A 25,518-nucleotide genomic window follows, 5' to 3' on the forward strand; every position below is an offset into this window, starting at 1 on the left:
AAGTTATATATAAAGTTACTTTGCAAACAGGTAATGGTTTATTTTGTCGGAGAAAGGATTGTAACCATTTTATCTGATAAAAAGGCATCGGTACTGATCTCGAATCAATTGTGATAAGTCTTGGTACTCTGGAGTACAAGTGGCATATTAGCCCTAAGCTGCAGTCTTGTGCCCACTTACATGGGAGAAAGCCCCATGGAAGTCAGTGGGTCTTCTGAGTTAACATGCTTAGAGTTGTAGTCCAATCTTATCAGGGCTTTCTGCTCATGGAAGTTTCATTCTGCCAGTGGAAGGCCTGGGCTGACAGCACTGCAGCAACAGTGTAAGTACTGGGGCCACCAGTGTGAACCGCTGGCCACCGATATTCTATACCCCCTTTTCACCCTCGACACACCCCCTTGGGCCTACTTGTACCTGCGCCAGCCAAAGGGGACCATTGGAGGGAATGATGCCATGTGATGATGCCCAGCTGGCCAGTAGCATGCAGCAAAGGCTGCACAAATCCTACTGCATGCTGTAGGCAGGCCTGGGCCCAGGATAGGATCGGAACTGTTTCTTGTTTTACTTGGCATGTTTCTGTGAAGAAAATGACACACAAACAGCTCTTTGCATGTTAATCATGCTATTTTACTAGTTCAGAGTGAAAATTGGAAAAGGTGTAAGAATGAATATTAATCTTCTAATTCAGGGGTGCTCAATAGGTGGATCGCGATCTACCGGTAGATCGCGAGGCAAAATGAGTAGATCGCGGAGTGCCGACCCCCCCCCTTCAGGTGCCTCTGGGAGGAAACGCCAGGAGTAAGGCCCATTGTACTCAATGGGGCTTACTCCCAGGTAAGTGTGGCTAGGATTGCAGCCTCACAGCCTAATCCTAGGCATGTCTACTCAGGAGTAAGTCCTGTTATACTCTGGGAGTCAAGGTACACCAACATACATTGTACACATAAATGTTATATGTTATGATGGCGCGAACATTGTAAAAAAAACTCTGGTAGATCTCCGGGCCTTGCTAGGTTTCAAAGTAGCTCTCGAGCCAAAAAAGTGTGAGCACCCCTGTTCTAATTTGTGTTTATGCTGCAGGATGGAAGCACCCCTCTCATTGTTGCTGTCACTGAAAATAATAAAGAAATGTTAGAGTTTCTTCTTCAGAATGGAGCAAATATACATGCCAGAGACAATGCAGGAAGGTATGGTTCAATTCTATTAGTTGATCTCTCTTTAAGGACTTCAAAACCATTTCCGAAGTATTTTTACATAATTGTAAGTATTGTATTATATCAAAGAAGTAGGAATTGGATTGAAGCATTGGAATTGAGTAGTCAACACTTCTATAACCAGTGCATGAGAGCTACTGATATTGCCGCATTTGTGCTTTTACAAAATATGCAAGAATATTTACCTACAGGTGTTGTATTTTATGCCACAGATATATGATGAGTGACTGTTGTGATCCTAAGGCAGAAATGGTGCAAGAATCTGTAAAATGAACGGGTTGAATAGTCTGTTTATTTCTGCTTTAGAACTCCTCTTTTGACTGCTGCCTCTTATGGAAAGCATGATTTAGTCGAAGTTCTCCTTCAACGCGGAGCAGACATTTCCCATAAAGATTACAGTGGATGGTCAGCAGAGGATTATGCTGACATTAGCGGAGATCCCACGTAAGCTTTAATTTCTAAGATTTTCCAAGGTGTGTTAGTACACAAGGCCTTGTGTTGGAATTGTGCTAGGACTTCTCAAACTTTAGCTTTACAAATGTCTCCAAGTCAGCAAACTCATAATTGAGACTCTTTAACCGTAACTGAAAAACAGAGCTGGAAAAGAATGTGATCTTTTTTGATACACAGTATCAGACTGATTGTGTTATAAGAGTAACCTAGATCAGGGGTCTTCAAACCCCGGCCCGGGGGCCAGATATGGCCCGCAGAGTGCCTCTATCTGGCCCACAGCCAGCCTCTGATTCCCTGAGAGCCTCTGGCCCAGTTGACCAAACACAACCAGAGTTGTGCTTGTGGGATGGGGAAATGTGGGTCCATTTAAGTATGTGTGTGCTTTATTTCTTGGGCTGTGTTGGTGCTTGGAGAAATCTTGGACATTTTAGCCCATTCATTCATTCATTTCAGTCATTCATCTAAGTTCCATCTGTAATGTATTTATTTAAATATTATATTTAATTTTTTTTCCGGCCCTTATTACCATGCCAAATATTTGATGCTGCCCTGCAGCTGAAAAGTTTAGAGACCCCTGACCTAGATCAGTGATACATATAGATCTCCATATGAGAATAGATAATTAGGAAAGCAGATCTCCCTGGTTAAATCAGGGGATTAACTCCTACAATTTAGTTAAAATGGTTGTTGCCATTTTCTGTCCATTTTTATGTTCATTTCAAAGGGCCATGGTTTTTTTTTCTTTCTTTTTGTATTGCCATATGTTTTTTTACCATATTTGTTTCAGACTTTTTCAACATTACAAAGAAGTGTAAGATTTGGGACATCTTCAACAGCAGTGCCAAAACTATCTATGCCCATGTATTTTCCAGAAGATTAAAACTAAATACCATTTTTTTCAAATATATTATTTTGATATTACTATTTCTCATATTCTGAAGTTACATTAGTTTTTCCATTATTCCAATGCCCTATAACTTGAATAGGCCACTCTTAATTTCTGGATTCTTTCCGCAAGTGTGCCAGGCATATTTTTGCAGTAATTAAAAGTTATGGATAAACTTTTGATTAACAAGTAGAGGTATGGACAACTCTACCACATATGAACATATATGTTACTCTTGATCTACATACCTTTCAACATTCTCATTTATCTAGTCATCTCTGTAAGCATTTTCTGTCTTTCTTTCTAAATATGTATTCTGTCGTTTTTTTCCCTTCATAGTCTTCGTCAGAAAATCGTTGAATATGCCAGCTGGCGAAATACAGAAAAGTCCTCTCCTGCCAATAAAAAAGACCTGTCTGTATTTAGCAGCCCAGGTAAAGCTGGAGATGCTGGTTTTACATTGGGTGCACCCGCTACAAATAAAGAAGGTATGAGTTTTATACAGTAACATTGATCAGCAGAGTATTCTCAACAAATGCAAGGAAAAACATCTATTTTAATGATACTGCCTTTTGCTGCCAGCTGCCATTTTGTGACAGTGTAACTCTGTTTCACTGTAGCAAAGTACTCCAGCCAGCAACTCAGTCTTGCATAGGATGGGTCTAATATCCTAGGGGAGCTGAGCAATTTGACCCTTCCCTAAAACTACGGAGGAAATAAGTGTTAGAACAAGGATTCTCATCTGATTGTTTTTGAGTGGTAGCTAGTATAGAATGAGGTTGAAGTGATTTGTTAGTTTGTAACTAATTCCCTATGCAGGAGGAGTCAAGAAGGATCTAGTCCCTTCCATGTCCACCTCAACACATCAACCTGTGCAATCCACAAACATTATGAGCAAGAAGGTGCATTGTTTTAGCTATAGCTTCAGATGATTTGCAAGCAAGGCACACAAGACAGGGAATGGCAGTGCCTTGCATCCCAGGTTAATAGCCTATCTACATAGATAAAAAGTGCAAAGAAAAAGATGTCAACTAAGGCTACAATCCTATGGATACTTTCCTAAGACAAACAGCCCAATTCTGTCTGCCAGTAGAATATGTGTTCTACTGGTAGAAGCTCCTGGATCCAGGCAAAATAATAATAATAATAATAATAATAATAATAATAATAATAATATTATTAACAGTATTTATATACCGCTTTTCAACTAAAAGTTCACAAAGTGGTTTACAGAGAAAAATCAAATAACTAAATGGCTCCCTGTCCCAAAAGGGCTCACAATCTAAAAAGATGCAAATGAATACCAGCAGACAGCCACTAGAACAGACAGTGCTGGGGTGAGGTGGGCCAGTTACTCTCCCCCTGCTAAAAAAAAGGAGCACCCACTTGAAAAAAGTGCCTCTTACCCAATTAGCAGGGGTCAATAAGCAAAAGTGTTATACTTACCTCCTGTAAGCTGTCCGATCGCCCCCCCCCCCCCAAAGAAAAGGATGCAGCGTACACCTTTTTGATGTGTGTGTTTATTGGCAGGGGAAATTTGAATATGATTGGGGCCCATTGACAAAAATGAGACTTATGATTAGACAAGCATAGGAGAGTTTTCTGTTTTCCATTATTTGTAGTATGTCAGTTGGTGGTTCTTGATATTTCAGAAGGAGAAGAATTTCAGTATCTTGGGGGGGAGTGACTTCCCTTAAACAGATTTGAAATTTAGGATGTCGTCTTTTGTTTTTCTTTTTAGCAGCATCAATATATTATGTTGATTACGTTTTGCATAAATTTATCTTTGTGCCGTTATATTAGCGGCAGTTTCATGATTTCACTATTTTATCTGTCCCTTCCATGCTTTGTCCTAAATGGATGTAGAAATGCAGCAGTCACTCAACCAGATAGCAGGAGACTCAGTGAAAGGTACAAGTCTTCCCGCACCAGATCTGTACTGACTGTTTCAGAGGTTTAGTTCAGATACCCTGCTTTGGTGCCTACTGCTTGTAGAATAGTTTATAGTATTTAGTTTAGTTAAACCTTGAACATCTATTTGTATTGAGGTGATTTATGAGTTAAATCTCCTGTTTTGCATGATACTGACTTGTTTAGAGGGGCTTGTAATGGCATGGTTCTGCTGTGAAACAGAACTCCCAGTCTGCACGTTCGGGCATTCATGGGAGATGCCTTTCAGCATAAAAGCCGAATGCCCTGAAGAATTTCCTATTGACAAGCAAGACCTGGCTTATCTGGAGCTTAAAATCAGGGCAGAGGTTTTAGGAGAATCTAAATATCTTCACAGTAATTTGCCATATGACAATAGGAAGATTCTGTATTTTCCCTGACCTTCTGAAGGCCTTTTAAGGCCTTAAAATGTCACTTCCAGTTTTTCCCAAAAATCTAAAGTGACCTTCTAAGGCGTCCCAGAGGCTTTAGAAGGCCTTCTGAGACCTGTGGAGGCTGCGTGCCTCATCCTCTGGAGGTGACAGGAGCATATCTCCCCTCATCTCCAAAGGATTCAGGTTGGGCAAAATTTGGAGGGTTTAAGGCAGCCATTTTCAATCTTTTTCAGCTCATGGCACACTGACAAGGCACTAAAGTTGTCAAGGCACACTACTAGTTTTTAATTACATTATTATGTTACAATTAATTTAATTAATATAACTAAGGGCACAATCCTAACCAGGTCTACTCAGAAGTCTGTTCAAACTGTTATCAGTTGATATGCTCTGATATGCCAGGAGGTGTTGGCAAAGAGAGATGAGACTGAGCATACTGGAGGGACAGTGAGGAGATGTGGCTGAAACAAGTGCAGGATTCACTGGGGTGGGGTGGGGAGGGAGAGGGGGAGAGAGAGAGAATGAATGGGAAGCAACTGATTTTGAACTTTGGAAGGTGGGGAAGGGGGTGGGGAGGGGAAGTCAGAGGGGTTAACTGCAATTATGATGGGGGATGTGTGTGCAGGAGGGGAGGAGGTGGGGGGGAAAAAAGCATCACTTCCCTGCTCCTTTATTCAAGAAAGAGTGCGACCAACCAAGCCTCTGTACGTCTACTCAGAAGTAAGCCCCGTTATAGTCAATGGGGCTTACTCCTAAGTAAGTGTGGATAGGATTGTGGCCCAGTGCCCTTCCTGTCAAAGCCTTGCCAGGGGAGGCAATGCAGGGAGGATCGCTTTGGGGCATTGCAGGCAAGGAAAAGGGTCTCTCCAGGATCTTTGCCAGCCAGCTGCTTCTGGCTCCTACCTGCTTCCACCTTCAGGCTTGCTCTCACTCCCTCCTCGCTCTTGCCACTCGCCCTCCCTTCATGTTCCCGTCCGCCTGGAGCTCTTCCAGGCTTCTCTAGCTGCCTGCCTGGCTGCCCAGTTCAGCGCACAGGGCAGGCACCAGCTACAGCAGGAGCATCCAAGCCCCTTCGTGGCTGCCCCTTTTTCTCCTGCTGCCGTGCGAGGCTCCAAGCAGTTGCTTCACCCGCATGAGCTGCTGCAGCTACCGCTGCCGCCGCCTAACTCCTTGGCCCCACGGCGCACATGAGGCAGCCCCACGGCACACTAGCCTGCCACAGCACAGCTGTTGAAAACCGCTGGTTTAAGGGATGCCTAACTGTGGATTTTGTTATTTGCAGTTTTCGGCATCTGCATGGGTTCTGGGAACGGAACCCGATGAATAACGAGGTGCCACCTTTGAGGCCAGTCTCTGGTTCTGTAGCGGTTCTCTCATGTTCATGGAGCATCTGTGAATGGAAAACTTTGTTTCATGATAGTTTCATGGGCAACATTGCAACTGCAATGGGGATCCATGTGGAAAGCCATTCCTGACATTGAAGGGAATGTGGAAGTCATTGCTTGAATGGGGGATCCATGCTTATATAGGAACACCCACTCCTGCAGTATTGTGCAGCCACAATACAATACTGACTATGGTTTCTGTATGCCAGTTTCTATATCGCATACAGGCACACCATTTCCGTTACCACAAGGAGAAATAAAACTTACAAGGAGGCTTAAATAATGAAGTGTATTTCTTGCTTCTGTATTGTACTCCTCAAAGAGCATGATTTGATACCCATGTTGTAATATAATTTCAGTTGCTAAATTTTAATTAGCTATTGGATTTGTATAAAAGTGTAAGAAGCAGTTATCTAGAAATGTTTTTATATATGTTTTATATAATTGCATTATAGCAAAAAAAGTTATGCAGTTTAAATATTGGATTATTTTACATTCCTTATAATAATTGTTTGACTTGTCATCTTTTTGTTAAACAGTTGTAGATGACTTTTCTTCTGGAGGAGAGTCACTAAGGTGAGATTTTAAATTTTGACTTTAATTCTATCTATTCTGTTGAACTGTAGAGAGGTTCATTCTTATGTTTTTATTTTTCTTCAAGAAATTCTGGAAAAACAGATGATGATAGCTGGCTTTCATCAGAGGAGGAAGAATTAGACTTCAGCCCTAAGGTAAAGTGTATGACAGAATGCATGAATTAAAATTGGAGAGACTTGAAATTTACAAAAGTGGAGGTCAGCATGGTATGATTATTCACAGAGAGCTTCTTGCTGACAAGACTGGAGCGTCTGGTGAACATCAGAGAGCATCCCTGGCTTGTTTTCAATTGTTTATACACAAAACAGTAAAGATAATAATTGGAAATTGTGCTGTAATTCAGTGTTGTTGGAGAAAAGAGTGCTGGATAGCCTAGAAGGCCTAGGTTCAAATCTCCACATCTGTGATGCTTACTGGATGCTTTTGGGCTTGCCACATTTTCTCAGGCTAATGTACTTTACAAGCTGTAAAGGTTGTGAGAGTAAAATGAAAAGAAGGAGGAAACATCCTTAGAGGAAGAGCAGGATAAAAGCATAATAAATAAACCATTGCAAGGTATATATTTTATTGTACTCCAATTTTTATTTTCAGAAACTACAGAAACCAAGTTTGGCTCAGCTAATGAATGTTACACAGCATTTCAAGAAAAATAGTAAGTTAACTGACACACATTTTTATTATTATATTGCTTGCTTATGAGAAACTGTGAATTTAATTATTTGTTCTTGTATGTGTATTTTTTTGTTTTGATTATAGTAGATGAGAAAAGTAGCGTTATCAGAACAGAACATATAGCCAATTCACAACAAAATAGATCAAATTATGAAGCTGAAGATCTCAATGAATCCCTTCCTGCATCCCAAGTTAAATCCTTCCCTCATCCTGTCCATTCCTCACCTGGTTCCTTTTCAAACCATTCCCAGATGACTTCTCCTCACTTGAGATCTGAGCAGGTAATACTTTTTTTGAGTTCACAAGTTTTATTCTATTATGTATTTATTATCTGTATTTTTATACCCACATATAATTTTATGAAGGTTATGAAATTGAAAATAATCAGTCATCAAGAGGAAACTTTAAAGTAGGAACAGAGAAAAGCATTAATCCCAACAAGCAAGAACTGAAAGATCCAAATGATTCTTTGGCAAACAGTGAGGAGGAAGAATTTGAGGATGAGGAGGAGGAAGAGGATGACGACGAAGAGGAAGAAGAGGAGGAGCAAGAGGAGGAGGTGGAAGAAGAAGAAGAAGGGGAGGAGGAAATGGAGGATGACTTCAGTCAAGAAAGGGAAGATGACAACATAGAAGAAGAAAGTCAGAACAAGATGGAAAATGAAGAATTTTTAAAAAAATCAGATGAGATACAGACTCTGTCTGAAACTTTAGTACCTAATGAATGTGGAGAAAACCATGCAGATCAAAGTGTTGTTAGTAGTAATGAAATATGTAATGTACATGATGAAGAAATGCAGGAAGCTGGTGATATGCCGATATCCTTTATTGCCGGACATTATGAGTGTTCAGGTGAAAATGCAGCTTTTAATACGACAAATAATGAACTACCCAATCATTTATTTGAAAAGGAAAATAGTCAAGAACTTAAAGAAGTGAATGAATTTCAGAATACTAATGAGTTAAAGGGCACTGAGGAAGCCAACATTACACCTGTGAGCCACAAAAGCTTTCAGGATTGTTCTTCAGAGACTTTAGAAGTAACAGGTTTGCCAGCTGCTTTTTCATCGCCCTTAAAGAATCATAATAATAGGGAGAGGATTTCAAATCTGGGTGATATCTTTGAAAGTGATGGTGATCCTGGGTCAGAGATTGAACTTGAAAAGTACAATGCTAAAGACCAGAACTCTAAGAATCCTATTTTTATGGAATATCAAAATATCAGAGAAAAGCAATATATGGAATCACAAGATTTGGAAACTGGAACATGTGAACCACTAGCACAGGAAAGTGAGAATAGTGAGGAAGAAAATCTCAAAGAATCTTTTCAAAATAATATCAAAGTAAGTGTTGTCATGTGTTATTTTTGCCATCAATAACACGAGATGAAAGGTGTAAACAATTTGAATCATAAATTAATGATGCTGTGTTGGCCAATGAATTGTAAATTCTGGCTTTACAGCGATATGTTAATTGTATCTATAATTACAGCTTGCCTTCACATAATGCATTACATATAGGTCCTGGTTTGAAAATTGTTTCAAAACTGCAACTACTTCAGAACAGGAGTACTAAATTGTTAATTGATATGTGCCAAAAGTTTGGTCTGTCTTCACAAGCGCTGAAAGATCTTCACTTGGTACCAGTTTGTTTTGGGGTATAATTCAAGGTGTGCTGGTTTTGATCTGTAAAGCTCAATGCAGTTTGGAACTAGTATTTGTGAGTGGGTCACCTTCTCCCTTACAGACTAGCACAATTTTAAATATATGTTTCAGAGATCCTTCAGTGCCACTGGATTTTTGTTATGTAATTTTGCAATTTTTATTTGGGAGATACTTGGACAACTCTAGTAGATAAGCCACATACAAGTACTTAATGAATAAAAATAGTTATCAATTGTTACTAAAATAATAGACTTGATCAGAACGCTAAAAAATATGTAACTATCTACAATGTGGATAGGACAATTCAGTAGGAGAGGGGTTCGCTTTCTGTATTGTACTAACAACACTATGAGGTGAACTCATGCTTGTGAAGGCAAAAGACATGCTTCTTATTGCTTGTAAGAAATCTTGACATGGAAATGTGTGTTGGCCCTCAAAAGTGTACCTGAAAAGGGATCACATTTAAGTTTTAAAGAATAAGTAGGGGAATGAATTTTAAAAAGTAGACATGGTGTTCTTAATGTTAGGAAGAATCTTCTGAGGAAGATGATGAAGATGATGATGATGATGATAAAGATGAAGATGAGGAAGCTGGAGATGTCTCAGGTATTTTGGATAAATATTTTGCTCATAATGGCAATTCTCAGGATCAGCGTCTCTTTCATAATGAAGGCATGATTATAAAAGATAAGCAAACCATATTAAGGCCAATATTTAATGAACTCCACTTCATGGACTCTTTGGTATAAGTTACAGCTGTGTGAACAAATGCATGTTTATTCAGAAGTAAGTCCCATTAGATTCAATGGCATTTACTTTCATGTTAAGTTGAATTGAATTACATTGAATTAATTAATTCATTGCATTGAATTACAGTCCTTGCTTAATTTTTAACTGCATTCCTTCAGGAATTTGCAGTACTGAATCCCAGTAAATCCCAGTAAATGTTGCAAGTATTGGGATGTCTCAAGAAAATATATTTTGTTTTGTAGATTAATAATATAGAGACACAAGGCTGTATAATTTGTCAAACGCAAGATTTTCCCGTTGTAAAAGCATAAAATCAAGGCAATTTGTCTTGTCTATAAGACATTTGACCTGGAGAATCCTTCTTGCAAGGTATATCATTATGTGAAAAGGATGGTAAATGATTATCAGCATGAACTGTGGCATTCAAGAGAAATGTATGAGTAATTCCTCAACAATGACATTTCTACTAATGTAGATATTTTTAAGTGTGATACTCAGTGTGAAATGAGAGCTGTTTGTGCTAAACCAGACCTGTTTCTGCTGATCTGTGTGGATAGCATGATTTAAATGGCTGTTCCGCTTTATACATAAAATATAAAGCACATAGAATTCATAGGGGTGAAAGTCCAACCCCCTGGCAATATAGACTACCCACAACTAAAACACCCCTGATAGATGCTATCTAGAAATTACTCTTTTTTTGAATAGTTCAACATTGTACATTGAGAAGTTCCTAAAAAGGATTATTTTAAACTTTATGCACATTAAAGAAGGCAAAATTAATATTCCAGCTCCTCTAAGAAGTATATGTTTGAAGGATTGCAGTGTAACCAAGTGACCAATCATGATAGTGTCCTAACAAGATAGGGCTTTTGGCACTTTGCTATCGTCATCTTACTAACCCGAAGCTTGAACTTTATAACTTTCTTGAGGTGGGTAGCAGTTGCCTCAGGACAGGCATTCAGGTAGCAATTCACAGTGCTTCTAAACAGAGGAATGAGTGTGTGCTTACCTGATCTCTCTCTCTCTCTCTCTCTCTCTCTCTCTCTCTCTTTCTCTTTCTCTCTCTCTCTCTCTCTCTCTCTCTGAGCCTCAGGAGATTGCTGGTCCCATGCTTTTGGGCAAAGAGAGAATCTTAGCTTAGGGGGAGAGGGGGGAAGGTTTCTATAAAGCTGCTTATAAAGTTGCCCTAGACCCCTTCTGCAATCAAACCACCACAATCTATCATTTGGAAATTGAACGTTGAATATGTTTTAAGAAAAAGTTGGTTGATCTTCTATTTTTTGATGCATCGGCAATAGGAACGTGCAAAAAGGAGGACAAGGGTGCAGAATCTCCATGGGATTCAGAGGTTTGTTAGTTTTATTTATTTGATTAATATGCTGTTGTACCCCATGGGTTCTGAGTGGTTTATAGTTTTTTCCCCTAAATGTTAATAGTCCAGTCCCTGTCCCACTGTGCATGTGGGATTCAAAATGAGTACTACTTTAAAACTGGTTTTGATTTCATTATCGTCAGTTTGGTGTCTTTTTTTAAAAAAATGGCTGTCTTGTAGCACACATGGTCATGGAATTGAGTTATCCTTTGTATGGGGGGGATATTTCTTTGGATTGCTTTTGTTAGCAAAATGTACAGAGCAGTTTAAACTTCGTTGAAAATATATAAATATTTTTATTTGTTGTAATAATAATTTTCAAGCTAACACTTAAACTGTCAGTTCAGATGAAATTGCTGTGGAGATGTAAATTTAACAAAATGACTACATTTAAAACTTAGCTTGGTGCAAAATATTCATTTTAAAGATTATTGCCTTGGATCCAAAGAAGCATGGGCAGGAGAAGCCAGTAGTGCTCATCCCTAAGCTTTTTGCACTAGTGAAAGAGTTTGTGCAGTACCACAATGTCTCTGTATGTAGTATTTCAGTATGTTAAATGTGGTGAATAAGAAAGATAAAGGTGGACACTGAAAGCTAACAGTGCAGTTAGACCTCTTAGGAGGAGGAGCAATATAAAGTGGGTCATTTTTATCCGTGAGTTCAGCACCTGTGGATTTGACCTAACAAGTGTCAGGGTGGCCTCACTGTCCCGTACAACCGGAGGAGTCCTCCAGTCATTCTTGAAGAATGGGGGACCTCCAAGGGCAAATATTCAGGAAATGCAAGGAACTGCAGATAGATCACAGCCTCTCCCTTGGGGCTACTTCTGCAAATGGGGCTACTTCTGCAAGCAAAGTGGAAGAAGACCTTGGGATACAACTCATTATGTGTCACATTGCATTTTCTAATATAGGTCATCTCAAATATCTGAATAGTGTTCTCTGTAGTAAAATAAATGTGAAAGACTGTTCCTGCTTCACAGCAGTTAATTTATTTCTTGTACAGTGGTGCCTCGCATAATGAAATTAATTCGTTCCGCGAGTCCTTTCGTTTTGCGAAGTGCATTTTCCCATAGGAATGCATTGAAATTTAATTAATGCGTTCCTATGGGCAAGAAAAGTCAGAACAAAGTCAAATTTGGTTTACAAAGTGTTTATTAAGTGCTCTTTAAAGGCATACATACTGTACTGAGGATTTCAAAAACAGGGGGGATGCTGAGTGGGGAGCTTAAAGGCTGTAATCCTGTGCACACTTTCCTGGGAGCAAGCACAATGGGACTTACTTACATAAACTGACATGAAGATCCTCCCCTTACTAGGATGAACGGGATCATAAACTGACATGAAGATCCTCCCCTTACTAGGGTGAACGGGGTCGTAAACTGACATGAAGATCCGCCCCTTACTAGGTTGAACGGGATCATAAACTGACATGAAGATCCGCCCCTTACTAGGGTGAACGGGGTCATAAACTGACATGAAGATCCTCCCCTTACTAGGGTGGACGGGATCATAAACTGACATGAAGATCTTCCCCATAAAACAAACCAAAGCAAAACAAAAAAAAAATTCGTCTTGCGAAGCACGGGTCATAAAAATTTGTTGTGCGAGTTACCAAACTTCGCAAAACGCTTTCTTTCTGCGAGTTTTTCGCTGCGCAGGGCATTCGTTATGCGAGGTACCACTGTATATGGAAAAGTTATACTTAAACATGGTTTATTTTTGTTTTGTGACTTGTTTTAACTAGTGTACTTCAGAAAGTCCAGAAAAGCCAATTGGTTTCTTACCTACATCTCCTGCCAAAGCTAGTGCCCGCATGTGCAGTATTTCAGAAGAACCAGGTGATGGTAAGTTCATCATCATCAATGTTGCTCTCTTTTATGCTATATTTCTAATGTTATTTTAAAATTTTGGAAATTAAACAAATAACATATGTTTAAAATATTTAGTAAACTACATAGCAGCTGAAAATTTCAATACTGGATTATGTGGGCAACTTATTTTTCTTTTTTCATTTTTCAGGGAAATCAGAAGGTTCACAGGTAATTACAGCTATTGTGTGACTACAAAAGAGAAAATATATTGACTTAATTCAAATATTTGTGCTGTCTTCATTCTTTGTTGAATTATTTTTGTAGCTGACGACTGATAAAGCAAATGTGGAACATGATATTAGTGCCTCTCAACTGTTAAAAGGGACAGAGACCAGAGAAAAGACAAAATCAGGTAAGCGCTTCTACAATAAATTTGTACAATATATAAATTTCTTGTATAACATTTTAGCTGACATATGTCTTTTTCTTCTTGCAGATTTAATGGAAGAACTTGGTTTAGATGATGCAGATGATATTGAAGGTTCTTGGATATTATTATTTTTGTTCACTGAATAACACATAAAGTATTAAATGTTGGAGGAAATTAAAAAAATAGTTTCCTCTTGGGAGGGAAGCAGAGCAGCTTAAGCAGCGGAACCCCCTTTTGGGTATCACCCCAGGGAACCTCCCTCACCCGGCTGACTGCTAATCAATTAAAAAAAAAGACATAGAGGCAGTGGCTTGTTAAAGTTGCAAAAAAGAAGTTATTACAGTTTCATTTAGTGTATATTTACAGCATCTGATTAGGATCAGAGGTTCAGCTAACGCTTAGAGATAGCATGGCCCTAGGGCTGCCTCGCCCTGCATGCCTTGTGCTCTAGATGGCCTGGGCATCAGAGCCCTGGTGTGCACCATCTTAACAGGTCGGTGGTCAGAGGACAAGAGGAAGTGCTCAGAGGAGAAGGGAAGGATAAAGCGTTAGGGCCACATCCCACAAGGTTCACAGAGAGAACAGGTAGAAAGGTCAGAGTTACTGAGCCATAGCTTGACCCCTTCTGGATAGCATCCTGCCCCCTCTAGACAGCAGACGAAGTTGCACCAACTCCAACATTAAAATACACTCTCCGATACTTGTGGGTAAAAATGCATAGTCAGTGGATTCCAAACATTTTTGACTGGTGGCTCCCTTGACCTACTGGGCCATTGGCCATAGCTCCCCATTAGGGCTACAATTCTATCCATTGTATAGGGCTGCGGGTTTTTTGTGAGGATTCTGCATCTTCCCTGGCTGATTTCTGTGGCTCCCTGGGGAGTCACAGCTTGGGAATTGCTGCATAAAGCCATCAGATTTTAACTGATGTTGCAAATCAGTTGAAGGGGGAAACTTACACACACCACTGCCATCTATAGAAGATCGAGAGCCCAGACCTATCTAACTTTCCAGCACTAATCCAGCTGTGCTAATGGGGCATGCACTGCATCCTGCAGTGGGGTGGGGAACATTCACTGGGGTCTCCTCAAGGAAAGGGAATGTGTGTTCCCTTACTTCAGGGCTGCATTGTGGCTGCATTGGTGCTGGAAATATGAACAGAATTGGGCCCTGAATTTCTTTTAATTTGGGAGAAAATCTTATGTTAAATTGAAGATCTTCTCATAAAGTGTTACTGATATCCTTAAATTATCTGTTCATATTTTTAGGAAACTAGTGCTAATCCATAATATAGGAATAATGAGTATTTCAACCACAGAAAGGTTTATTATTTATTACTGACAAAGTGGTCTTGCTGTTCATTGATTTATAACACGTTAAATTACTGTGTTTTCTTAGTAAAGTAAATGTTATATTATGTTAAGTGCAATAAATAGTTTTTACTGTTTTTATTATAAATTTTTTTTTTCAGATGCATCAGATTGGGATTCTACCAGTGTTTCACTTAAGAGTACACCTTCCAGTAAATCATTTAATGTTTTGGTGATGAAAGATCAGGTGTCTCTACTACAATTAGCAAAACATGGTGCTATACCTGAAACATCTGAAACTATTCCTGTGGAAGCAGAAGAATTGTCAGATGCTCATGTAATAACTGCTTCAACAGGTAACTGATTATAGTCTTCATAAAATCAAGAACTGCCTACCTATCTAAATGCAACAAAAATACAGTGGGCCTGCTGTATCCACAGATTTGGGACATGTGGATTTCACTATCCACATGTCCTGAACCTATGGAGTGGACCCCACATGAACTCTCCAGAAGTGACCAGACCTGCATTCCAGTCACCTCTGGAGAGTGTTCTGAGGCCCCTGGCGGCTGCATGCAGCCTTCTAAGATCACCTTAGAAGGTCACTTCCAAAAACTGGAAGTGATATTTAAAGGCCTTGGGAGGGTTCAGAACGTCGTCCGGAGGTGACAGGAGTGTAGCTCCCATAGCCTCCAGAGGATTAAAAGGCCCAGAGACTTGTGGAATTCATCATCCACAGGTTTCAGTATCCACAGGGTTTCCTAAAATGAAAACCCGACAGATAACATTGGGCCCACCTGTACGTTACTTTATTTAACACCTGTTTACAATGCAGTTGATTTTTAGTGGCACCACAGAGAGTTGTAGATTTCAAGAATTGAAAATTAGGTATCTGTGTGCTGCTTAGTCTGAGTTCTAATGGGCATTCATTTAAATGTGCATGGGAAAAAACGTCCCCATTTGCCTCCCCACATCATCTGACTATCATTGGAAACATTCTGACAGTTTTGATTTCACTGGAATGGTTGTTGATTACTTTTGTTAAAAGCCAAAATTCTATTAATGATTCTCTGTTTGGTACATTAGACCCCAATCCTATTGAAGCCTTGCACATACTTTCAGTACAAGGTATTAGATGGCAATGCAAAAGCTAGGCCACTGATGTGCTGCTATCACAAATGGCAAGAGGCACAGTGAGACTTTGTTAGTACAGGTGAGTTTTTGATGGATTATTAACAGGAAGGGAAAATAACAGGGCACATTGGGGGATGAACTGGGAGCGTGTTGGAGGAGAAATGGGTTGGATCCAGTAGCAGCAACTTGTGCCTGGAGCCTATCCCTGATTCGCCTTTCCCAAACACCTCCTGGTTCTTCTCAGACTTTGGCTTACAACATGGCTGGCTGAGGTCTGAGGAGACTCATGGACAGCCTAGCACGAGTGGGAGCAAGTAAGAAATATTTAACTCCCTACAAGCTGTCTGATCACAGATGTGGGACACAGCCATTTACTGCTTTTTGTGTTTTGTTAACAGGCATGATCTGTTGACAAATTCAGTGAATGTTTTAACAGACATAGAAATGCCTGTTAACAAATACAAAAAGCAGTTAATGGCTTTTTTTGTGTTGCAGACCCCAAGAACTGGTATTTTTTGTGTTCCTTTTTAAGTATCATGATGTCAGCATATAAAGAGAATTGCATATCCTAGTACAGCAGTTCTCAAACTTTTTAACACTGGGATTGACTTTTTAGACTTTTTAAAATTCCACTCTAGCTTTACGAAAAAGTGATCCAGAAAGAAATAATATTTGTATGTATTTATTTGCATAAAAGCTCAATCCATTTCTCGTAATGAGGCAGCCGTAATGAATAGCCTCAAGGCTTGAAGGGCTTAGTTTTGGGATCCAACCTTCACCTGCCCCCACTAGCTGTACTTGGGAAAAACACACCAGAAAAAACTCAAACATTTATCTCCCTATATTTACATAAGCTTGCAAACTGCAGCAGTTCAGCTGTTTGCAGGGCAGTTGGCAGCGCTCTGATTTTTGAATAGCCTCAGGGCTTGAGGCAATTACCGTAGATACTCACCTATAGTATGTGAAATTTTTGCCAAGTAATCAAGCTCCAATTCTCAGTTCGCCTGATCTCCAGGTCAATCAGAGGGCAGAGCCTTTCAACTCTGAAAAGTTTCCTTTCTCAAGCAGCAGGCAGGCACAGCTCTCTAGAAGCAATTTGTTAATCTTTTATTCTCCTTCCTTCTGCTGCAGCCTGGTTCTGCTTTGCAAATGCTTGCAAAGCAGGTCTGTTTTCTGAAACACCAGGATGGGAATCCTCCTTTCCATCTGAAGCAGGCTACAATTCAGTGCACCCTTACTTAAGAATAACACCCATGGAAAGCAGTGGGTCTACTTCTGAGTAAAAAGGGTTGCAAATATATGCAGCGGCATCTCTCTGCTGTAAATTGAATTGCACACTCCCAGTTATGTGTTGTATGTTGTATGTAGAGCTTCTGGCTTAACACACCAGACACCTTAAAGGTGGATTTGATTCCTGATCCTCCTGCAGTGGTTCCCAACCTTTTTCACTTGCGTATCCCTTGGCAGCCCATTTCCATAAATTGTACCCTTCATATTAGCAAACTGTTTGTAATTAATAATACAAGCCCTCATCTCCTCTATATGAAAGCCCATTCATGTATTTATCACAGTGTTTTCTCTTTTCATCTCTTTGAAGAACAGAAGACTCTGCCTTTGCACTGTTTTGCACCAGAAGCGTGCTGAGAAATTCTGGGTGATTGATCACTTTCCATGTTATGTTTCAGCTTTTTTACTGTGCTGGTTTTCAGTCACTGGTTCATACATGAACTGATGACCAAAAACTAGCTATTGGTGGGGCTTTCACAGTGAACTAGCTACCTCCCTTCCTGCCTTGCTGGTCCTTGCAAGGCATTCCTGTATTGCAAGGCATTCTGGAGCACGGCCTGCCTTTTTCTGCCATTATTCCATTCTTTTTCAAGTACCCCTAAAGGTCCTGTTGAGTGTCCCTGGGAGTACATGAATACCAGGTTGGGAACCACTGTTTTACTGGTATGTTGTTTACAGTGCACTTACTCTGACAGTGTTTACAAAAAGGTGGTGAAGACCAGAATTTAAAAAGAATAAAAATGAATCTTTTACTGTGTTTTTAATAAATTAGAGACTATAGTTCTTAGGTAACAATTAGTGGTAGGTTATTTTTCAGGATCTGGCCTGGAGTAAAATCAGACAAAAACTGTAATCAGACACCCCCCTAAGTTTAACCCCCGAAAATTCCATGATTGTTGGCTGAAAACCTGCCCTCTGCTTATCTGTAGGATCAACTTATAGGCAGGTGTCTGCAGTAGTTATCTGATTTTTCCACCACCCATGTTTTCATTGGAGACTCTGCAGGACCCACCAGAAATTGGGTCACGATCCCCCAAATGGATCCTGACCCAGGGTTTAAGAAGCTCTGTCCTAGTACAATATATTCTTCAATATACTTCAGTATAGTACAATATATTCTTCCTTGTATGTCTTCAGCAGTTTCATGTTTTAAAATTATTTCAGTGCATGGATTTAACTTTCTTGAGACTATCTGATAGTGAGTCCTTTATAGCCTTTTTTGCAGAGTACAGTGCACCATATAGATTATAACAGTTACAAATATCTTCAATATTTTTACAGGTCCTCAATGCAGTGAACAAGTAATCCAAAAAGTTGAAAGTGGTGAGATTGAGGTATGTAGGTTTGAGAAACACTTTTCTGTAGCCTAGGAAAGAGACAAAAGAAAACAGTTAAGAATCTTTCCACAAAAGTATCATCAGAAGGACTTGTCTGCTTCTGTGTAATTGAAACATGTTAACTATTGGATGCACATTTTTTGCAGTCCAGTATATGCTCTTGTAATTCTTGCATATTAAATCACCCTAGGCATATTAAATCACCCTAGACCAGAGGTTCTCAGGGGGAGCTTTACTCCCTCAGTAAGTTCTTGTGGAGGAGGGGCTGGGGCACCTCCTGCAGAATGGAAGTGCTTTGCGCCTGCTTTTAGCGAATTTTCCAAGCCCCAGGGAGCGCTGTGCAGGGCTCCCCACACCTCCTTCAGCCCTGCCTTCTTGAAGTAAGTGCAAAGCAATCCCCCTCACATCCATTAGCGGCGCCTCCCTCCCCTTCCCCCGTCTCTTTAAGGGACGGTGGTCGCAACCCACCAGTTTGAGAACCACTGCCCTAGGCGTATTAGTTCCTGAAAGTGGTGATAGCCACAGTCTCCTAGCCAAACATAGTTTCTCAGTGTAGCTTTTATCAAACGACACAGAAATGTTAAAAAGTCAAAACCTGGATCATTTTTCCCCTCATTTTCTACCCACCCTGCAGTTTTCTGCAGACAACTTCCTTTAGGAGGAAGCCCTAAAGCTGCTCCAAGCTGGCTTTCTTCCAGCTGGCACAGGTTGATGGGTTCGGACCACCCATTGAGAGTTTTCTGAAATGTCAAATTGAACTCCAACAACAACTTGACTTGGGAAGTTTGCACCCTGTGAGATTTTCAGCTGTGTGCATGGAACTTGTAATGAATGGAAGAGCATGACACTGTAAGCCTGACTTGCACAGGTCCCAGTGATTGCCAGTCCATTTGAACTGGAAACTCCCCAGGCTGTTAGGCCTAGTAATGGTGTGACCATTACTTGGTGTCACTTGGGCTTGGTCAACAGACCACCATCTCCTTCCCATTATCAGGTTTGCTACACACTGATTTCGGAATCATGGCTCTCCCTCCCCCATAAAAGGAACAGAATGGCTTCCTTCTCTGACATGCTCAATCCTTGTGTCTACACAAGAAGTGGAAATTTTTATAGAGAACCCTTATTATTAGCAAGACTCTACCCAATTTTCTTTTTTATTTATAATTTTATAATGTCTCCAAGTCTTAGGACTGGTTAGATTAGAAATATATCTACAATTCATATCTAAAAGGGGGGGGGGACATCATTTGTCTTGATTATAATGATGTGTGGTGTGTTTTATTTACCACCTTTTTTTCTGTCCTTTTATTATTTATTTATATACCACTTTTCAACTAAAAGGTCACAAAGCAGTTTGCAGAGAAAATTAAATAACTAATGGTTCCCTGTCCCAAAAGGGCTCACAATCTAAAAAGATGCAAAAGAACACCAGCAGGCAGCCACTAGATAAGACACTGCTGGGGTGAGGAGGCCCAGGTCTCTACCTGCTAAACAAAAGAGGAGTAACCACTTGAAAAAGTGCCTCTTGCCCAGTTAGCAGGGGTTATTGCTATTGTTGTTTTCAGCAGCACTCACCAGTTAACTGGGGGGGGGGGGGAGTACTGATGTGCGGTAAAGTAATCCTTAACAATAAGGAGAAAATATGTATTACTTTCGGAGCAATCTCAAAGATCAAACCTCTATGATGTTTGTAACATAACTTTTCACACATTGGTTATTGTATGCTATTTTTTCTTGCATAAGGATAAAAATGTAATAGACATGCCCAACACTATAGAAAAACCATCACCTGAAAATCAGACTGTCAAGGCAAAGGTTTCATTTACTTGTGACAAAAAGAAAACTGATGCTGCATTTGTCAATGAGAAATCGGACAGTGATCACAGTCAGTTTGACTCAGCACTCTGGGAAGAAAGATATGAAAAATTGTGGGTTGCAAATGAAAAAAGGGAAGTCAAAACAGGTTTTAAGAATATTACAGCAGAACTCAAGCAGATGTTTGGTGAAATTAATGTCAGTCAGAAAGCAAGTAATACCCTTGTGGAAGGAACATCACAAGGTGGCTTCACAGGTGTATTGGAGAGCACAAATGAATCGCCATCACCACAACCATGTAAAACCACCATAGGCATACAAGCAAAGAGTGATTTTGGAGACTTAAAGACTTTCATTGCAGAAGAGGAACACAGTGCTGAAAACTTAGTTTTATGTCTTCAGAATTCTGTTTCTCAGAAGGTTCATTTTAAGCTGTCTGAACGTGATAATCAAAACGCTGAACAAAACTGGAATGCAAATGATGAGATATTATCAAACAGTGCAGAGAGTGCAAAAATAAATAGAAGAGAAGAGAAGAGTGACAATACATTAGCGCAGTTGGAAACAGATGTGAGTAGAAAGACAACAATTTCAGAAAAATATCCTGATTATTCCCCAGCGCATAGCTGTAAGGACATTGTTTCAGGCACAATTTTTAAAACGATGTGCATCAAACGACCGATTGTGATAGACAATACAAACATACTTTTTGGTATCACCAAAGATACAGCTCCAGAAATTCTACCCCATTTTAATCATGGTGTTTTCAGAGACTCCACAGTCAGCACTTGCAAAGATAAAGAGACTAAAGTTGGCAATAAACTGAAACACTGTCCACAATCCTGCTGTCAAATATCCAAAAAGGAACTGGATGAAGAATTAGAGCGTGATGTTGCCAGATTTAAGAACGAGGTAGGGATGCTGCAGATAGTGTTCCTGGCTTTGGAGGAAAAAAAAGCCCAGCTGCAAAAAGAGGTAGAGGAGTACCTGCTGCTTTTCTTGCTTTGGTCTTTCTTGCACCTCCACCATCCTGTTCATTTCAGCTCTTCAACATTACTGGAAAGTCTTCTTTCTGTGTTGGCTTTTGAAATGCCTTTAAAGTGAATCAGGAAGGAAGAGAGATTATTTACAGGCTTTTCTTCCATTCTGTGTTAGAAGATGATTTTAAGAATCTTCAATTCAAAATTGTGAGAATTCTAAGATAAAAATACCAGAAATGGCTTGAGTTTTAAGTACACTCATTTTATATTGGTCCAAAATGTGAAAGTGGCTTCTGAACAGGGTATTAAATTATCTTTCCATTTACTCTCATTCCTGCCTAGCTGTGTGAAAAGAAGCACTTTTGTTTGATTTAGTTTTATCATGGCATTTTTGTTTTTCTTTTGTGAATAATACCTGTTCTTTTTGTAACTAACTGTTGTGTGGTCTTAAATCATTTTTTCCTGTCACTAATGGATATGTCTTCCAATTTTTTTCATATTACACAATACTCATTCCTGTTAACTTTCAGCCTTAGTGAATGAGTATTTTCTTTTAAAGGGTGTGTTTGTTTTGTGTCTTGGAGTGTCACTTACAAATAACTGAAGTAATTCCTTTGTGAATATTTATATTTTTACTTGCATGCTGACAAATACGTTGAACAATATTATTGTTTTAGGTTGATGAGGAGAAAAGGAAGCAAAAATGGGAAAAATCAGAGACTCCAGGGAAAGGAGATGATGCAGACACTGAAAAAGAGTTGAATGTAAATCCTGTTGAAAAGAGAATGGAGCACATGCTTACTGTAAATGAAAAGCAGCCTATTCAAACAGAGATGGTGGAAGACAGTCAAGAAAACATAACTTCCTCAGTGGAAAGAACGGGATTAATTCCAGTACCTCCTAAAGGGTGAGTGTAAGTAGTAAGATTAATCTGTAACTGTTCTGTAAACCAATTTGTCTGGCAGCCCAATTCTACAGTCCAATCCTGAGTATTACTCAGAAGTAAGATGCACTGAGAGATTATGGTTTCCTGTACCTAGATGACTGGCTTATAGTGGTAGAATCCAAGGAACTGCTTCTAAAGGCCTAGCCTTATCCAGGGATGGCTAATTGGATGCAGGGTTGCTGGTGTAGCATGTGCTGCATCCAACACATTGTCTTAGGGGAGGGGCCAGTGGAGAGGGGTGGGAAGAAGACACAGCTGTGTGTCAGCCTCCGCATTGTCCCCTCCCGGACTCCTCATAACTCTGTTGCTGGCATCACTCAGAGGAGCCGCAGGGGGTGTGTCCATCGTGGGATGGGCATTTGGGATACGGTGGCCACTGAGTTAGAGCTGCATAGGTCTGTACTGTAGGACACTCTGACCATTCAAATCTCTCTTTCAATGCTATAAGTGAAAAAAGAAAGCAGACTTCAAGCCAAGCAGGCTATTTCAATTGTTCAGTGTTCATTTTTTTGCAGTATGGCTACTTCACCAGCGAAATGCTTCAGCCTGTTTTCTTTGGGTTCCTCACTGAAAGACAGCTATTTGAAACCACAATGTGGTGCACAATGAAATAGATTCCATTGTACCATAAAATCTTACTCTACTTTTCTGTGATGTCATTAAAATTTAAAGCAATATTCCTCTTTCAGATGAAGAGAATCTGTTTTTTAATCCGATACTTTTAATCAGAATTCTAATATGGAATTGTTTTTAGGCTCCTTCCCAGAGGCACACAGACATAATCTCATTACAGGTCCAGCCTATTTATACACGGATTTTTTATACACGGATTTGACTCAACAAGAATAGCCCTTGCAAATGAAAAGGAATGTGTTGGTCCCTGGAGAAGGGGAAAAATGCACCCCTTTAAAATCAGTTTAAAAAACTGAACAGTCCTTTAACAGTAGCGTCCTTATTGAGAAAGGGGGGGGGCTGCTGGCTGACAATCCATCAATCCTTCTCTCTCAAAGCGACCCCTCCCTTCCCCCCCTCCCCGAAAGAAAGATACTTTGCATTGGTGAAGGGAGTGAAGCATTTCTAAGCACCTTGAGAGAGACTGATTGTTGGATTGCCGTCTTAATGACTCTATCTTATCATCACAAAGGTCAGCAAGGCTGTTTTTAAGTCACTGGAGCAAAGAAACTTTGTTTTTTAAATTGATTTGCTATAGTGCGTTTTTTGCCTTCCACATCCATGCAAATAATTAGTCTCAACCTGTATATCAATTTAGGTATTATATATCCAAGAGGTATTGGTACTCCCTCTTACATTCACTAGAATCTACCTGTATCTATTTATCACAAAGATGAAAGTCCAACAAACCATTAGGGATAATCTCTTACTGAGAGTTTTATTGTTCTTTACTTCTGCTGTAGCTTCTTTTGCCTTTAATATAAGCCATGTTGCCACCTTTTTATATGTGTTTCTTTTGTTACAGATATGTTTGTCTTTCATCTTTGAGATAGTTTGTGTAAAAAGTATCTTGCTGCTAGATTCTCAAATGCTGAATTTTTCTTTATTCATACCTTTCTCTATTCAAGGACAAATCTTTCGGATAGCATGGATGCAAGAAAAAGTGAAAATAAAAGACGGATTTCAAAGCAAAGAGCTAGTCGGCAGTTTACTGAAACTTTACATCATCTCCAAGATGAGAGCAGTTTGAGTGAAGCATCCCTAGAAGAAGAGAGGTATTGCCTATCATGTTGTTTTTGTACAGTTACTTATGGATGTATAGAATTTCCGTATGTAAAGTCAGGCTAGTGATGCATTTAGTCGGATATTGACTATTCTGACTGGCCAGAGCTCTCTAGGCTTTGGGTAGAAGCCTTTCCCACTGTGCACTGGGACTAACATCTGATTTAATTGCCAGTTAGTCAATATTAGAACAATCCCATAATTATGTTAATGCTTAGCTATAACATGTGCAATAAGCAATTAATACTGAAAGCAACTGTTATAAATAACTGCAGGCATCCCCCTGTATCCATGGAACCTGTATTCATGCTTTCACTTATCAGTGGTTCACAAATTCCCCTGTTGCGCTCATGACTCACCTCTCTTGTTTGCAACTGCTTTGCAAAAGGAATTTTTTATTTCACTTTGCTACTGAAAGCTGCGGAAACAGAATCAGACAGTGAGAACACTAGACTGATAGCTGCCAGACTAACACTAAAAGAGGTGACTAAGTGAACGTTAACAGGAAGTCTGTTCGCTTTCTCTGCTGTCCACTCAGTTGCTGGAAAGATAAAAAAAAATCTTTCCCAGAGTGCCAAATGCTTTATCTTCAACTCCACCATGTTGAGGGGCTGCTGACCCTACAATTAGGATCTCTCACTGGATGCTTAGTTTGAACTCGTGTTCCTATCTCAAGCATAATACAAATTCAACATCCATTCCTTAAAGAATTATTTACTTTTAGGTTTATTACGCGTCTCTTTGTGAAAATGATTTCAGTGGCAGTTAATTCAGTTACAATGCAAACCAGGAGTTTTTTAATCCTCTCTCTGATGTCAGAGGTGAAAGGACACTTCCACTCACCTCTCTAGCTGCAGCTAGCAGCTAGACCAGAATTCTTTTCAGGTAGGGAAGGTGAAGTATACCCCCTGTAGCCTCTTCATCCTGTGGTCAGTGATGGAGAACAGACTTGTGTCATAATTTGCATCCTAGAAGGCAGTACATTTACATAGAGACCAAAGGATGCTTCCACTTGCTTGTGCCATTCTTGGGCAACTTCAGAATTTTTGTACATATTTAAAGTGGGGGGAAAAAAAATTTGTTTGCAACACTAATCGCAGTACAGAAAAAAAATTGATTCATTTTTCCCCCTTCTAGAAATCCAGCCAAAACCGTGAATCGAAAAAATAAGGTATTGTAAAATATATTGCCTTGACTTTTTCTAAACGTTTGTACAGAACAGCAAGAAGCAATGGTATTTTCATCAACTTTTATAACAAAAAAATGGCTCAGTTTCACATGTAGCACCAGATAATGGCTAGCTGTATACTCATGTATAAGTCAAAAAATTTATGTCTGAAAGTTGACCCTGAAACATGGGTCAGTTTATAAGCGGGTCAATACAGTGAATAAGACTTCTGTGAGCAACTGCCT

General features: G+C 39.7%; 1 protein-coding gene and 1 pseudogene across 5 annotated transcripts in view; one reads left to right on the forward strand and one right to left on the reverse strand.

The window, feature by feature from the left end:
* The window catches only part of LOC136657068 (zinc finger protein 420-like), a 657,687-nt pseudogene that overhangs the window by 593,913 nt on the left and 38,256 nt on the right, over positions 1 to 25,518 (reverse strand).
* The window catches only part of LOC136657253 (ankyrin repeat domain-containing protein 26-like), a 41,715-nt gene continuing 29,290 nt past the window's right edge, over positions 13,094 to 25,518 (forward strand). For 3 of the 5 annotated variants that reach the window (XR_010794749.1, XM_066633980.1, XM_066633982.1), the window contains exons 1-10: positions 13,094 to 13,165; positions 13,341 to 13,360; positions 13,457 to 13,544; positions 13,629 to 13,673; positions 15,034 to 15,228; positions 18,575 to 18,627; positions 20,374 to 21,420; positions 22,103 to 22,332; positions 23,952 to 24,098; positions 25,243 to 25,276. Coding sequence is in view for 4 of the 5 variants with exons in the window: in XM_066633980.1 (XP_066490077.1) it covers positions 13,135 to 13,165; positions 13,341 to 13,360; positions 13,457 to 13,544; positions 13,629 to 13,673; positions 15,034 to 15,228; positions 18,575 to 18,627; positions 20,374 to 21,420; positions 22,103 to 22,332; positions 23,952 to 24,098; positions 25,243 to 25,276 (1,890 nt within the window). In the remaining variant the exon portion in view is untranslated. The remainder of the gene's footprint in view (positions 13,166 to 13,340; positions 13,361 to 13,456; positions 13,545 to 13,628; positions 13,674 to 15,033; positions 15,229 to 18,574; positions 18,628 to 20,373; positions 21,421 to 22,102; positions 22,333 to 23,951; positions 24,099 to 25,242; positions 25,277 to 25,518) is intronic. The other 2 variants (XM_066633981.1, XM_066633983.1) reach the window with 2 other exon arrangements.

This window comes from Tiliqua scincoides, chromosome 7 (genome assembly GCF_035046505.1).
Source record: "Tiliqua scincoides isolate rTilSci1 chromosome 7, rTilSci1.hap2, whole genome shotgun sequence".
In the NCBI taxonomy this organism is placed as follows: domain Eukaryota; kingdom Metazoa; phylum Chordata; class Lepidosauria; order Squamata; family Scincidae; genus Tiliqua; species Tiliqua scincoides.